Source organism: Biomphalaria glabrata, chromosome 11, assembly GCF_947242115.1.
Source record: "Biomphalaria glabrata chromosome 11, xgBioGlab47.1, whole genome shotgun sequence".
Classification (NCBI taxonomy): Eukaryota; Metazoa; Mollusca; class Gastropoda; family Planorbidae; genus Biomphalaria; species Biomphalaria glabrata.
In genome coordinates, this window is record NC_074721.1 from 21553716 (window position 1) to 21570467 (window position 16752).

Consider the following 16752-nt stretch of genomic DNA (forward strand, 5'->3'; position numbering starts at 1 on the left):
TATATTAGATTTTATTTCCATGCTTAAACGTTGCAAGAAACACATGATCTTTAATATATTATTCCGGTTTTTAATGTAAATAGCAATATAAATGCTAAATTAAAATATCTATACTGATTTATATTTCATTAACTATAAAGTTGTTCCGGATATTGTTTTATAAAAATAAATTATGTCAAATGATTGTTTGAAATCGCATTATTGACTAATATTACACTTATATTCTTTGACACAACGTCACTATAGTTTATTTATCAATATCAATTGTTCCGAATTTTTAATTTTAAAAAACTTTATGTCAAATTTTTTTTTTTCAAAAATATCGACAATAGGTTATTCAGGATTTTAAAATAAGAAAGTAATTAACTAGAAACGACTATTGAAAATCAATTTTTAGACTTATTTTACAGTTAATTTTCTTGTCGAAATATAATAAAAGTTGTTTAATCGGTAAATAATGTTCCGGATTTTGTTTCGAAAAAGAAATCGAACTTCATTACCTTAATTTTCTTACAAATCGTCGCCAAAAATGATCCGAATTTTATATGAAAAATCTAATAACGCTAATAAATGTTTGAAATCCCTCTTGTAATAAATAAAACAAATAATTTTCTCATTTATGAAAATTGGTTGTTCCGGATTTTTTATGAAAAATAGTTTAACATTTAACTTTCTAGCTAAAACGTTAGAAAATCTAATTATTGTTAATATTATGCTCCGATTTTTAAGGAAAACAACTTCCTAACACCAAAGTATGGTTCATAACAGACCATCCCACAAATTTAATTAACGGCATTTGATTAATCTGGAATTCTTATTTTCTCTCACTATAAATATATAAACATCCGGAACAATCTATTATAGAAACCTAAAAGTAATGCGATGTTTCGGAAGGGAAATTAAATTTTAATCAGATTTTCAATAGCTTTTAGTCTTTTTTTTTTCTCGCTATTAACATAACGGACAGACAGACTGACAGACAAAACAAAAAAAAGCGTTTTTAATCCGTTTATATATATATATATATATATATATATATATATATATATATATATATATATATATATATATATATATATATATATATATATATATATATTAAGTCTAACTAGCCCATCAAATGCTAAAAGAACAAACTCGGTGCACCAATGTCTATGATCCCTCGAGAAGCTGCTCGTAAAGATGACATTTTTTAGTCTAACTAGGACGTGTGACGTAATGGAATTTTTTTCCTTTGACGTCATATAGAGTTAATTCTTTAAATGAAATGCTAAAAGAACTCACTCGGTGCACCAATGTCTATGAACCCTCGAGAAGCTGCTCGTATAGAAGACATTTTTTAGTCTAACTAGGACGTGTGACGTGATGGAATTTTTTTCCTTTGACGTCATATGGAGTTAATTCTTTAAATGAAATGCTAAAAGATCTCACTCGGTGCACCAATGACTATGAACACTCGACAAGCTGCTCGTATAGATGACATTTTTTAGTTTAACTAGGACGTGTGACGTAATGGAATTTTTTTCCTTTGACGTCATATGGAGTTAATTCTTTAAATGAAATGCTAAAATAAATCACTCGGTGCACCAATGTCTATGAACCCTCAACAAGCTGCTCGTATAGATGATATTTTTTAGTCTAACTAGGCCGTGTGACGTGGTGGATTTTTTTCCTTTGACGTCATATGGAATAAATTCTTTAAATGAAATGCTAAAACAACTTGGTAGAGTAATGTTTATTAAACCTCGTAATGTTACTCGCATTTTAAAAAGACATAATAGCTAGATTTAGATCTAATCTAGATTTTTTACACTAGATCTAGATTTTTTTTACACTAGAGCTAGATTTTTTACACTAGATCTAGATTTTTTCTTACACTAGAGCTAGATTTTTAAAACTAGATTTAGATTTTAAGTTCTAATTAAAATCATTATAGAATCTAGATTTAAAATTTCTTGGTCTAGTTTGGAATGTTTGTTGTTTTACATGTTTCGGATGTTCCTTCAGAGTTGTAGTCCAAACCTCCCGTAGGACGACGGTGGATGGGAGCGGGCAGGGTTTGAACCTGGGACCATCGATGAATCCAAACTACAGTCCAGCGCGCAAACCGCACTACCAGACAGCCATGATTTAGACTAGATCAAGATCTATAATTTTAATTTCTAGGCTTAAAGTGTAGATTTTTATTTCTAAAGTCTAGATTGTCAATATTGCAATGTTATAAAATACTAAAACTAATCTACTATTTTAATATTTCATATTGCAATTTGTCTATTAATTGATTATCTAGTGTTTTTTTTTATATAAATCTTATCTAAATTACATCTATATTATCCCAAATATATATTTTAGATCTAGATCTAGTAGATATAGATATTGAGAGTGCTAAATTAGTAGTTTAATTTAGGTAGATTTACATCCTCATTCTAGTTCCATTTAGGCCTAAATGAAAATGCTCAATACCAAAAGATTATCTAAAATCGCTCTTCTGACATATTGTACATATCCGGTAGTTGTCATTCCGTAATGTGTAGGTATATTATCAATATTAGGCTATTAGTTTGTAACCAGTTTGTCATTAGATTAAGAGCAATGCCTGGTCGGGCGGTTAGCGCGCAGGACTGATTATCTCTACGGTCTCGGTTTCATTCCCTGCTCGATGCCATCCTCAGTCGACCAGGGATCCGTCTCCCACGGGGGCCGCCTCTGAGTTTGTGTGGCAACACAAACTCTCTTTGTAATCTAGTTTTCTTGTATTTCAGAGCTTACATCTTAATTTCTACTTTCATTGATTGTGTTTGTCCTACACTTTGGAATTACTTTATTAATGCATTAGCTGCTTCTTGGCCATTCATGGGTTTGTTGTCATTTTTTACACATATGAGTTGTTCCGTTTTCTTCTTGGTTGAGATATTTAGCTATTCGCAAGAGCTTGTGGCCGTCTCTATCTACATTTCGTAGTTCTGTTTTTTCATGCAAGCTTTTCCTGAAAACTGCATTAGCTGGTTTTAGTTTCATGTTATTTTCTATACATAGGTTATTTTTTACTTTGCTTCTGGCTTCAATAGTAGCATTGTGGAGTTATTGTATCTGCTCAGACCAGTTAAGAATATAATCTTTTCTTGCTCCTCTAGGAATAGATTCCTTAGCTGCTAGGATGATTCATGGAGAAAGCTGAGTATCAGTATTGACCAGAATGGGCCTGAGGTCACTGATGGCTAGCTGATCTGCAACTTCTCTTGGGCACTTTTTTGATATGTTGTCAATTGGCTAGGTCTGGAGTGGTTAATTTTAGACAGGCTCTTAAGAAAAATGTTGGTTTATCCTCAGGTTTATTAAGCAAGATAAGTCTGTTCTCTGCTTGCCATTCTTCTTACCTGGCATTGAGGTCTGGGTATCCCAGCTCTGAGAGTGGCTATTTATATCCCCTAGGACAAAACATACTTCCTGGTCAGGTATTTGTATGCTTCAATCTTTATTTCCTTGTCTGGGGGGAAGTAGGAGTTTAATATATTAATATTTCTATCTGGGAGAATCAGCTTTGTGCTTATTATTTCGGATTCTGAAGAGTTGAACAGAGTTATGTCTGGGATAGGGATGTCATTTTTTATGAAGGTGAGGATTCCACCTTTGGGTCTGTTTTCTCTATTTTGTGTAGCCTCTAATGGAGAAACTGTTCAAGTGAGTTTCTTGGATGCAAGCTATTTCTTTCTCATGCAGAAATATTTTTAGAGCTTCTTTTTTCTTTTGCATGCATTGTAGGATTTTTAGACTTTTGGTCTTGGAGTGTTGGCCAGTAGTATTTACTTTCTTGTCCCTGCTCCTGGCTCCACAGGCAGAGATAGAAGAACCACCAGCTCGCTTATGTGGGCTCATTCGAGGCGGAGAGCCCGGCCCCCTTCCTGCGCTGCGAGATTCCACAGGCAGAACGCCACATCTATTAGAATCGTTACTGAACTACATCATAGATGAGGTTCCGTGTCAATGTGTTATGACCCATTGAATCCGACTTCAGCCTGCTTTTCTTTTTGGGTGTGCTCCCATAGCCTTTAATCATCCAAGATCATATGCAAGGCAGCAGGTGTTTGTTTTCGGAGTTTTCTCTCCTAGATGAACTGCTATCCCTAGCTAACGAGCTCCATCTACCCGGGATATAGAGTTAGAGCGCCATATACTCGCTTTTTGCAATCATTTCCCTGAATTTCTGAGATGTTTTTAGTAAATATTCTAACCACTGGAATACTTGACCTCATCCTCCATGACTGCAAACCAGTTGGTCCGCGGCTGTTTATTTAGTATTCGCAGCTAACCCTTATATCTAAGGGTCCTTCCCCTATCCACTACCTGGGGACGCGCTTGGTAGAAGAAGAATTAAGTCGATTAATTATTGATAATTTTTTTTATTTGTTTCACAGTGGAAAAGGGAAATACATTATTTCTCTTAGATAAGCTTTGTATTTTAAAAAAGCATTTTGTTTGTTTGAAAACCATGCAAAACAAATTATAGTTCAGTTATTTTCAGTACTTTTCTTTAATTTTCTCTATATATTTAATAACAGAAACTCCCGGATGTGGACAAGTGATAAGCAATGTTACTGGATCATTAACTTTACAGAAGAGACCACCATTGAGTCCAGGCAGCGTTTTCTTCTGTTATTTGAGTTTCGTTGATCAACAGAGCGAGCTGTATACTGTCAAGTAAAATACTTTTAATTTACAATTAATTCATTGATTCAACATTATTTATCTTGACCTATCACGTGATCTATCACATGCTGTCCCTCCCAATCCCTATTTCCGGTCAAGCGGCATATAAGACTAAAATTTCTCTAATCGCGAGCAGTGGCCACATTTTATTTAGAACGTTGAGAGGGTTGATTTACAGTTTCCATTCATTGTGCTCCCCTACTCTTGTTCTTTTCACTTGGACCTTGTGCCTGATTGTGACTGGAGACACCGACTGGTTTCTGTTACATGGAATTCCTGCCTGTTATACAATCCCCACACTTCCTATTTTAAGCGGAATTCCTGCCTGCTACAGGATTCGAATAATCAATTCCTCCCTGCTACTATACCGAAATCCCATTTGCCCTCCTCCTAGCTCAATCCAACGACTTCCTGTTGAACCCACCCTTAGCTCCGTGGCTGGAGGAAAGAACCTTAACATCAGCGAACACTGAGTACAAAGTTCTACACTTAAAGTCTATTCTCAGCACCCGTTGAGTTTTCTCCACTCTCGCGGTGTCACTCTCATTTCGAGGGTACATAATAGCGGTCTGGCTGTTACTAATTTATCTGCTGTATTTCGGCTGGAGCTGGCACCTCTCAAGCCTACAGCACTAAGGCAGAGGGATAAGCTCCTGAGACCAAAATCGAACCAATGAACCTAAGAGCTAAGTCAATAGAGCATTTACACATTTATACAGTCAGCAGTCAATATGATGATTTAATCATCTCATTTATCTTTACTTACTTTACATGTTACTTAAGAATGTACAATTATATTCCTAATTTTGTAATCCTTCCCCCTTTTATCTTTATTTATATTAAACATTTTATCTTGTTTACTAAAGGATTTCTTCTCTCTATTTTATGCTACCTGTGTGTTCTGTTTCTGATCTAAAACGCACACTAGTCTATGGTGGCGCTAGAAACACCTAGACCTAACGTCACCAAAACTAATTTTTTTTTTTTGAATAACGTTTAGAGTTTATTTATTTAATAATAATAAATTTTGTCAAGTTGGTAGAGCTGTAGAGGTCGAGGTAATAGAAATTTAAAGTTTTCAATTATACCCTTAGAGAAGTCAGGAGAAGAATCTTACAATCTTCACTATATATATCTTTTAATTAAATAAAATCGGAATTATAATGTCTAAAGTACAAAACTGTAATTCCTTTACGCATTTATTAACACTTTTTAGGTGCGTAACTTTCGTTCCATTTTGTTATCTACTTAATTTTTGCAAGTTAACACACACTAATTAACCAAGAGATCTCATCAACTCATACACAGGTTCCTTTTACTTCATAGGTGCTCATGAAAAACCGGTTTTGATATATTTGCATTCTAACCAAAGCAATTCGCGAAAAACCGCAAGCTTTCCATTAAACATATTATTATTTTTGGTAGTTCCCAAAAGGCCGCATTCTAAATCTAAAGTAACGAGTGACGAGTGGCGATGGTCAACAGTGATGAGCTAAAGAGGCGGCGACGTTTTGAGAAAGATCTAGTGAGAACTCTTTACTCAGGCCTGTCACGTTAGATATAGTCGTATAATCATTCAGAAAGGTCGAGCTAAGTTTTGACGAATACAAAGAGAGAACGTGTCAGAGTCAAGACGGTTCAGCATGGTCAGTGCGGTATATATTGTAATAACTGACAGGAGGCAACTCAACGAGACAAAGACGTTTATTTACACGGAGACATGACAAACACAAAGGGGTATCTGCCTCGAGTACAGCATCTCCATATTGGCTCTCTACTTGGGCGGAAATCGTTCTCTTCTCTTCCTAATGTTGACATCCTTCTCAATCTAGTTTATCACAGTGCGTACCTTCTAGCTTAGATGGTGGTGCGAATGCCGGAGTCATAACATAACCCCCGTCTTAGCACTTTTCGTCCCGAAAAGAAACACTGCAGCTGAGGTTTGACAGTTCAGGTGGAGGTCGATCAGTGGGAGTCCACGAAGCCATCTGCACAGTTTTCCGCGGCCGTCGCTTTCTCTTCTTCCAGTTGGCCAGTCTATGCTTGAGACGATATCGTGGTCTCTGCTTCGACCTCATGACGATAGTCGCTGATGCCAGCCAGATGACACAGGGAGAGTTAGTGGAGGTCATGGTTGCCAGCCACGTAACACAATTGGAGGTTGTGGGTTCCAGGGTTGTGGATTCCAGGGTTGTTGTTCCAAGACGCTGAGTCAGCGGACCTTTTCCATGGATGTCTCGTGACACAGTTGTAGGCCTACTGGTAGCCATGGTTTCAGGCACATAGTCTTTCTCAGCCTCATCTGTAAGGTATGCCCATGACGCATCCTTGTAATGTTCATCCACCGCTACATCAGGTTTCGCTGGAATTAATTCACAACCGTTCAAGTCATTCTCCCTGATGTGGGCAGAAGTACACATTTCTGTCAAGTTCAGATCTTGTAGCTGGGTTTCTTGGCATGGGCACTGTCCCCACAGGACGCCGCATATACAGTTCATGTCAATCGCCTGGATGCAGTTGCCAAGCGTCGAGTTCTCTCTTATGCCGCTGCCAAAGTCAAATTCATTGTTTCTGTCTCTGCCATTGCTGGGGCCCGTATTCGTAATTTCACCCGATGACATCCAAGGCAAGGAATCAGAAACGGTCTTCAGGCTTTCATGGTTTGAATTCTCGTCAAAGGTACTGACAGATAAACAGAGGTCTTTAAGGTCCACAGCAGAAACCTTGGACGCAGACCCAACGTTGTCTTGATCTGTCGGCTCACTAAGGTACTGGTAACAGGTGCAACAGGAACAAACACTTCAGGCACATAACAGACTTCTCTTGTTTCTTCATTTGTTTCGTTCCTTTCGATTTGAAACATACCGTTCAGATCGTCGCAGCAATCGTCATCACGTTTCTCGCCTTGAAAGTCACCCCCGACAGACTTGCCAACAACACAGTCACAGACGGCGCTCAAATCCCCAGCGCCTTCATCACCACTGTTTGTGCAGCCACAGTCCTGACCAGGTAGCTGCCTTTCACTAACGAGTTTATTCCTTCTTTCACTTGCGACACGATTTTATCACTTTGGTCTATTTGGCCTTCTACTTGCAATACACTTTCATCTACTTTGTTCAACATTATTTTCCTACTCATGTTCCCCATCATGATCCTAATCGTGCTCATTTGTTCCTTAAATGCATCCCCACATTCTTGGATCTTGCCCATTACATCAACAATCCCAGGTTCAATTTCAAACTGATAGGTCTACGAATCTTCTTCTTCATCGATAAGAGCTAGCCGCAGACGAGCCGTGAGTGTTTCCCTACTACCGACGGGTTTTAAACCTCGGTCCCGAAGCTCTTGCCTTAGCCCTTTAATTGAGAGCTGATGTAATAGCTTCAAAAATGTCATTGTAATCAAAACCTACCTCCTCTCGTTGAGTTGCCTATAATCCCACTTCTGACACCAATTGTAATAACTGACAGGAGGCAACTCAACGAGACAAATACGTCTATTTACACGGAGACATGACTAACACAAAGGGGTATCTGCCTCGAGTACAGCATCTCCATATTGGCTCTCTACTTGGGCGGAAATCGTTCTCTTCTCTTCCTAATGTTGACATCCTTCTCAATCTAGTTTATCACAGTGCGTACCTTCAAGCTTAGATGGTGGTGCGCATGCCGGAGTCTTAACAATATATATATATAAGTCTTTACAGTTCAACTTCTCCAACGGTCACGTTCAAACATTAAAGATTGCAGTTGTTTTGAAATACTCCCAAGAATTCATTCAAAGACTCTCGAAACTCTTGACACATGAAAGCTTACCTCCATCCTGCTTCGAAACTAGTTTTATATTTTGCAACATAACACACTATGTTTAGCAAAAACTTTTGTAAATTAATTTCTTTACCAGAAGTATTATCTTCTGCACGAAATAATATCTTAACTTACGCTGAATAGCCAAAAACAATAAATTTTATAAGTTCATTAAAATTCAACTAATCATATTGGTACTATACACAGATTGCAAAGTCTAGAACTTGGAAGATCTCTGGATTGCAACAATGGATATTTAAAAGTATACAATCTAACAAGAGGTTCAAGATTGGACTATTATGATTACCAGAAGTATTGTTACAACAACATTCCTTCATTGATACGTTCAGATGGTAGGGAGATGCTCATTATATATTTTCTGAATGAAAGTGGAGCTGAGCCAAAGTTCAATGCCACTTATTTAAAAACAGGTAATGAAAAAAAATATATTTATTGGAGACTGATATTAAGTCTATCTTTTAAAGTTCGTGTTCTGTTTTTCTATTCAATTTTACGAAATTAGTTAATAGTAAAACTATTCCATGTAAAGAGGCTCTATTTAATTAATTTGTGAAAACATTTGAACGTGAAAATTTACATATTTCAGCGTTCAACATTAAATTGCTTCAGTCAAAGAACACAAAACATCGAAGAGATAAATGTAATGGCTTTGTTGAATACAGAAAATGTTTGCTTAGTAGCCAACTGTCAGTTTAACAATCAGGGCTGCATTTTGTTTTGAGAAATGTAAACATAATGTTTTCTGGGATTAGCCTAATCCTAAGAGTGCCTTTTGTCACTTCGCACATTGAAAATACCTATCACTGACAGTACTTGTGATAAGAATAGCCATTAATATTTTAGCAATCAATGCTATGGTCAGAATGTTCAAAAATCATTATCTTTTCAAATTTGCAAAGCAATGCATTCAGACAAGACCATTGTTGTTGTTTTTTTATTATATATCTCGTGTCATTACTATCATCATTAAACAAAAAAGTCAAAACTGCCTTAATGTCTGCTAGAAAATGATATAATTATGGTTCAACTTTACTTTTTAGAAAGAGGCTGTAGAGCCAAGTGACTGAATTCACCAAAATGTTCACAGTGTTTTGATACCACCTAGTGTAATAGTAAAGTAAGTTCCCCTTTTAGACCTTGCGATCTATAGGGCAGATGATATCATCATCTGTTTCTGTGGCCCACGGTTAACGAAGGTGCTATGTGGCAGGCACAACGACCAAACTCCTTTACTTTTCCTCCACTAATGTCAGGTAACCATTAGAACTGGGTGGACTCAGAGGCTGCCCACATATCCCGAAATTAAAAATCCACCTCTTGACCAGGATTCGAACCCGGGACCCACTCGCCTATCATGTGTAATAAGAAGACTTGATTTCGTCGATGAAGAAATTCGCGATGATAAAAGACAATTATTTTCTAAAAAAAGCTCATTAAGTGTTCAAAGCTGAAACATCCAATCTAGACAGAAAAGCTGCCTTTAAAGTACGCAGTGCCACTGTCTGAACCTTTGGATTTCCAGATTTATTGAAGACGAATTAGCATTGGCCATACGTCAAAAGGACGCTGCACTGTGGCGACATGCAATTTGTAATAAATAAAAACAATTTGATATAAACATTTAACATGTAAATTATGAGTGAGTCTGGTGTGAATGTACACTTTGGTTTCTTATAGTTATAATGTTTTGTGTTTGGTGTAATGCACAAATTGTAAGATAAATTTCCAGACGGACAATAACGATTATTATTATTATTATATCAGCACAATGTCATGTGGCTATGCCTTAAGAAATGGATAAAAATAAATTAACGACGTCTCACGACAATGTTTCATTAAGATTGTTTAGCTGTTCAAGTTTGTTTAACTGTTGTGGCGTGTCAACGATTGAGAAAAAAAAAAAAAACATCATTCCAACAAGAAGCAACATTCTGTTTAAGAAGGTGTTCTAGTTCTTGGTTGTTTCCCTTAGTCTAAAGTATGTCACAACTTCTTTTTAATTTTGGATCATTTCGTGAACTAAATCAGTACCAGGGGAATTTTTACAGGTATGTGTCATCTAGGTTCAGATTATGACCCGAACAGCTAATTCTAACCTCGTTGCGATATGAAAACTTTATATTTGCTTCAAAATAAGTAACAAACGGTCACTCCTTACAGTCTCAGGAAGAAGATTGTGAAGAATTTCACTTGTCTTTGCTTTTTTTCGGCTAGGGCCGGTTAAAGTAAAATCAAATGATGGAATAATTTTGCTTATAAATGAAAATATTTGTTGTTCATGTGATATGAAATGTATTTTAGACATGTACAAATTTCCAAAATTGCAACTTTTGATTTAGTTCATTTAAGGTAAAGTCAGCTTGTTCGGTCCAGTTTTAAAGTTAGGTTCGGTTCCTTCATAAGTGAAGCTCAGGTTTGGTTACTTCATAAGTAAAGCTCAGGTTTGGTTCCTTCATAAATAAAGCTCAGGTTTGGTTCCTTCATAAGTGAATCTCAGGTTTGGTTCCTTCATAAGTGAATATCAGGTTTGGTTCCTTCATAAGTGAATCTCAGGTTTGGTTCCTTCATAAGTGAATCTCAGGTTTGGTTCCTTCATAAGTGAATATCAGGTTTGGTTCCTTCATAAGTGAATATCAGGTTTGGTTCCTTCATAAATAAAGCTCAGGTTTGGTTCCTTCATAAGTGAATCTCAGGTTTGGTTCCTTCATAAGTGAATATCAGGTTTGGTTCCTTCATAAGTGAATCTCAGGTTTTGTTCCTTCATAAGTGAATATCAGGTTTGGTTCCTTCATAAGTGAATCTCAGGTTTGGTTCCTTCATAAGTGAATATCAGGTTTGGTTCCTTCATAAGTGAATCTCAGGTTTGGTTCCTTCATAAGTGAATCTCAGGTTTGGTTCCTTCATAAGTGAATATCAGGTTTCGTTCCTTCATAAGTGAATCTCAGGTTTCGTTCCTTCATAAGTGAATATCAGGTTTGGTTCCTTCATAAGTGAATATCAGGTTTGGTTCCTTCATAAGTGAATATCAGGTTTGGTTCCTTCATAAGTGAAGTTCAGTTTGGTTCCTTCATAAGTGAAGTTCAGTTTGGTTCCTTCATAAGCGAAGTTCAGTTTGGTTCCTTCATAAGTGAAGTTCAGTTTGGTTTGGTTGAAAGTGAGGTTCGAGTTCGGTTCGTTTCTCTTCTTTACTATTTATATTTTACTATTATATTGTTCAAAGAAAATTACCTCACATTCGAACAGAGCTAACACAAGAATAATATACAAAATACTTGTCTAAAATTGACCATACCTCTTTTATATAACTTATAGACCGATTATTTTGCTCTTAATAATTAACGAACGCTAAAAAAAGAGATAATTCCTGAACATTATACTATTAAACTCTTGAAAGAAAGAAAAACTTTTTAAATTTAAATTTTCTTTCTTTTTTTTTTTACTTAAAAAATCAAAACGGTCAAACTAGAGTTTTCCCAGTGTGGCCAATGAGACAGAAATTCTTTTCTCACAGATATACATCAACTGTTACATTTCTTGGAAAATCGTTAGAACCGTTTTTTAAGATCAAGTTCAGGTTCAACAAAGAAACGAGTTGTATAGATGCAGGGGCGGACCGGTACCCAAATGGGCCGAAAGGGCACATAAAGAATCTCAAGGATGTCATTATGACTCTCACTAAGTCGAGGTTTTATAATATTATCTTATAAAAGTCACTTTAAAGCTTGGTGTTCAAAAAAACTTTTACAGTGTAATACTAATTTAAGTGATACTGTGGTTTTTAATTTCGGGATCCACCTTGCTCTAATGGGTACCTGACATTGGTTGAGGGATACGTGAAGGCAGTTATTCTATCATATATTATCTTATATCATGGGCGTAGCCAGGGGGGGGGGGTCAACCCTTCCCCCCCGAAATGAAATCCCCCCCCCCTCTTCAGTAGGATTTGAAGCTAAAAAATACCTCTAAAATATTTTTTTAAAAAGCAAACTACGCGCTCAAAATGTTATGAGCGTAACTAAATGGGTTTTGAATCAGTTTTGAGTTTTAACCCCCCCCCCCTTTTCAGCGGGGCTTGAAGCTAAAAATACACAATAATAATAATACTGCACTCCTTGTTAGTCAGTAAGCACATATTTAGGTTTTTGAAATAAAACTTTGTAATAGCAGGAAAATGCACTGTAGATACCTCAGAATATGCATTTTGTTGGCCTTCAATACCAGAAATAGTGCTTGGCGGCGGGGTTTGCCCCGCGCTGGGGGGAGCGCTAGACCACCTTGCTGACAATGGCGGGGAGTCTTCAATTTTCCAACTAACTCCAGAAAGAAAATTCTAGGGCACAATAAACGTCTTCCGAAAGAATGAAGGGTTAGAATGTAAGAAAGGTTATGTTCACACACACACACACATGCATACATATAAACATTTTTTTGCGGGGGGGGGGGGCGGGGGGGGGGGGAGAAAAATCCCCCCCCCCGAAAAAAATTCTGGCTACGCCCATGTCTTATATCATTATGATATACAATATATGGCCGGATTGTTACGAAATGCCAGGGCTGATTTTGATATCCAGTCTGCCCCTGTATAGAAGTATTTTAATACATCAAATTTAGTACTTTAGTTTAGAAACGTCATGAGTAATCATCTTACACCCTCAAAACTAAAATGATACAGGCATAACTGTCATATTTTAAATTTTGTTAATTAAACTCAAGGCACTACTTAAATTTACATGAATTATTTACTTTTCTAGATTGTAATCTGAAATATGGTGACAAATGTCAGTCAGACTGTCACTGTAACAGAAGTTATACGAATCATTGTAACAATCTAAACGGACACTGTGATTGCTCATATGGAATGAAAGGGACAGATTGTTCACAGGATATAAACGAATGTACAGAGCTGAGTAATACTTGCACAGCCCCAACTGAGTGTCGAAACATGTTTCATTCGTACGGTAAGCTCAACATGTATTGTTGTGTGTTTCTATAAAATGTATTTAAAACCTTTTTACTATTTTATTAACTAAATACGTATTAATTGTCATATAAATTAGTGATGCCCATAATACGGTCCTCGGGTCAGATCCGGGCCGCGACTTGGTTCCATCCGGCCCTCTGAAACGTCGGCACAAAGTATAGAGCATATACCTCCTCCACAAACACCAATCAAAACAAAAAGAACGGTTGGAAAAACTAGATTTAATTACGTTCAGCCGGTTAAGGACCTCACTTTTTCTTTGATGGATTTGGTACCATGACCTTTAGTTTTTTTACGAGATGGAAGAGCCGAAGAAACGACAAGCGGACTCAGAATTTAGAATCTACCAGGAAAACTGATCGAATAGCCAACATAGTTGTAAAGAAAGTGTCACTAAACAAGCAACAATATATAAACGGCATTATAAAACAATTATGACGTCATTCTTGGTTTAAGCCGCGAATAAAAGAACAAGATCCACAGAGTTCTAAAAATAATGTTTCAGATCAATTTCATTTCGTTTTCATACCTTTTCGATTATGTGGCCCGCCACACGAATGTCAAGATTTAAACTGTTCGTAGGTCAACCTAGGATGGGCGTTACTGCTATTAATGCATTACATGTTTAAGATAGTTTTAATTATAATTTTAAAATATTTTTTGAAAAATTCTTATAGCGTTTATTGCGAAAGATTATCACCGGCAATATTACAATATTTTATGCCCCCCCCTTCCCCCAAATACATTACACATGTTTCAATTAATATCGGAAATCAACAAGGTCTCAGCGTGTAGAAAGACTTATGAAAATGTACATTCGCGAAGTCAAGCAGTTTGAAGAAAAAAAAAAATTAAGTATCTCGATTTGGGGATCAGGGGGGAATGATTGACTATTATCAAAAAAAATAAATAAAAAAATAAAGCAAATCTTCGATTACGAAATTCCATGAGCGTAGCCAGAGAGGGGGGTTAAGGTTCAAACCTCGACCTAATCAATACCAAATACCACACAGTTATCTTTTTCATATCGGTCACTAGGGTCTAGTAATAAAATTAATACACAGGAATCCAATAACCAGCTTGAGAATGCAGAACTAAATTACCATATTTCAAGGAGTAGACAAGAGGTTTAGGGTTCAACCCTTCTTCAAATAGTGCACTGTTTTCTTACCAGTCAATAAGCTCTATTACTAAAGTGCATTAAATAGGAGACTTGATTTATGACTTTTACTTTTTTGTTGGAAAAATATCAGAATAATAGGCTGTAGACTCGTCAGAAAATGAACACATAATTTAAGCTCTTAATTGAAGCTCAGAATACAAGAAAAGTAAATGGCACTGAGATTTGGCGTATCTGCTTTCATTTTACTAATCCCAGAACAAATCTTTTCTAGGCTAAGATTTAACATGCCCTTCTCTAATGCTAATCTGGATAGAGCGTTAGGAAAGTGCAGAAACTGTAAATCTCCGGAGGCTAACAGGATTACTTCTTAGTAAAATATCTCGTGTGAAAAGTGAAAAACATAATCTCATATTTTATCAATAGAATGTGTATGGAATCAAGTCTACTAATATCCTAGAAATATGTTTCTATTGTTTTAATACCCCCCACCCCCCAAAAAAGACGAAGCCGCAATGAGCTTCCTACAGACCCATATTACTTTACAAAAGATTTAGATCAATTAGATATTTATTATAAGACATCAGTTAGGCAAGGTTTACATCAAATTTCACATTCACTTGCATCTATCCTTTGGTTTGCTGGACCGCTAGGGACCACACAAGATCTGTCAACCTTTTTTTCTTCATTCTTCTCTGTCATTTGTCTTTGATAGAATTTTATTCTGATGTTCTTTCTGAAAATATTGAAACCTGCCTTTTTACCTGCCTTGGTGGACCACTTCGGGGGGCCGATGTTGAGTTTGTGTTTCCACACAAACGGTCTTTGAAACCTTGTTTTTTCTGGTTTTAAAATATAAACGAAAACATATGTGGTTGTTTATGAAGGGTAAGAATGCACTTTAAATGTCACGCAATATTTTTTTAAATTGACATTTTTATGCAGCGACTATAGTTTAGTAGCGTCGCGTCCTCTGCCGCATGGAACTAAAGTAGTCCCCGCAAAAAAAAATAATTAATAATCAAATTTTTTCTAGTACCCCCGTCAGGATAAAAGCCTACAACTGTGTCACGAGACGTCCATGGAAAACGTCCGCTGACTTGGCGTCTTAAAACAACGGCCCTGGAAACTACAGTGATCGCCACAACCTCCATTTGTGTTAAGTGGCTGGCATCAGAGACTATCGTCATGAGGTCGAAGCAGCGACCACGATATCGTCTCAAGCGTAGACTGGCCAACTGGAAGAAGAGAAAGCGACGGCCGCGGAAAACTGTGCAGATGGCTTTGTGGGCAACAGACACCCTAACGTCTGTGGTTCCCACCGATCGACCTCCACCTGAACTGTCAAACCTCCACTGCACTGTTTCTTTTCGGGACGAAAAGCTCAAAGAAGGGGGCAATGTTATAACTCTGCAATGCGCACCGCCATCCAAGATAGTGCAGAAAGAAGGTGCGCACTATCTGTGACTAAACAAGTCGGATGTTGACATTAGGAGACAAACGATTTCCGCCCAAGTAGACAGAGCCAATATGGAGATGCTGTACTCAAGGCAGATGCCCTTTGTGTTTGTCATGTCTTCGTGTAAATAAACGTCTATGTCTCGTTGAGTTGCCTCACTTAAGTTATTACAATATCATTTATTTTTCTCGCTTAAATTTCGTAAAATCTCATGATAAAAAATAAGTTCTTCAGGATTTAAAAAAATAAATAACATATAATCGCTAAATGAGAATGATCTAGTGAGTTCGAAATCCGCGTATAAACACCGGAAGTAGTATTCCATTTTTCATATAAAACCTGCATAGGTCCATAAACGTTGGTATTTTGAATTTCATAGTAAAATTACATTTTTATTTTTTTTTGTACAAAATTTGTGCTCAATGTGCTCTAGAATGTTAATATTTTCAAATGGCATGTCCCGATTATTCCAGTGTTGGCTTGTTTTTATTAAAATGAAGATCAAATGACTGCATATTTTTGTTTTTATGTTTGTCAATTGAAATAATCCGTGTTTCATCCTTTTTAAAAGAGGCTCATCTGGGTAATTACTTAAAGATTCGTAATTGATAACTTAGAAGCATATTTTCAATCAGATTTAATTAGAAAAACGTCTTCG

The 16752-nt window shown here is 36.6% G+C and overlaps 1 protein-coding gene across 1 annotated transcript in view; it reads left to right on the forward strand.

Annotated features, from left to right (window-relative positions):
- The window catches only part of LOC106079337 (uncharacterized), a 141602-nt gene that overhangs the window by 41164 nt on the left and 83686 nt on the right, over positions 1–16752 (forward strand). Inside the window, exons 9-11 of the mRNA XM_056045505.1 lie at positions 4560–4698; positions 8721–8944; positions 13286–13492. Coding sequence (XP_055901480.1) covers positions 4560–4698; positions 8721–8944; positions 13286–13492 — 570 coding nt within the window. The remainder of the gene's footprint in view (positions 1–4559; positions 4699–8720; positions 8945–13285; positions 13493–16752) is intronic.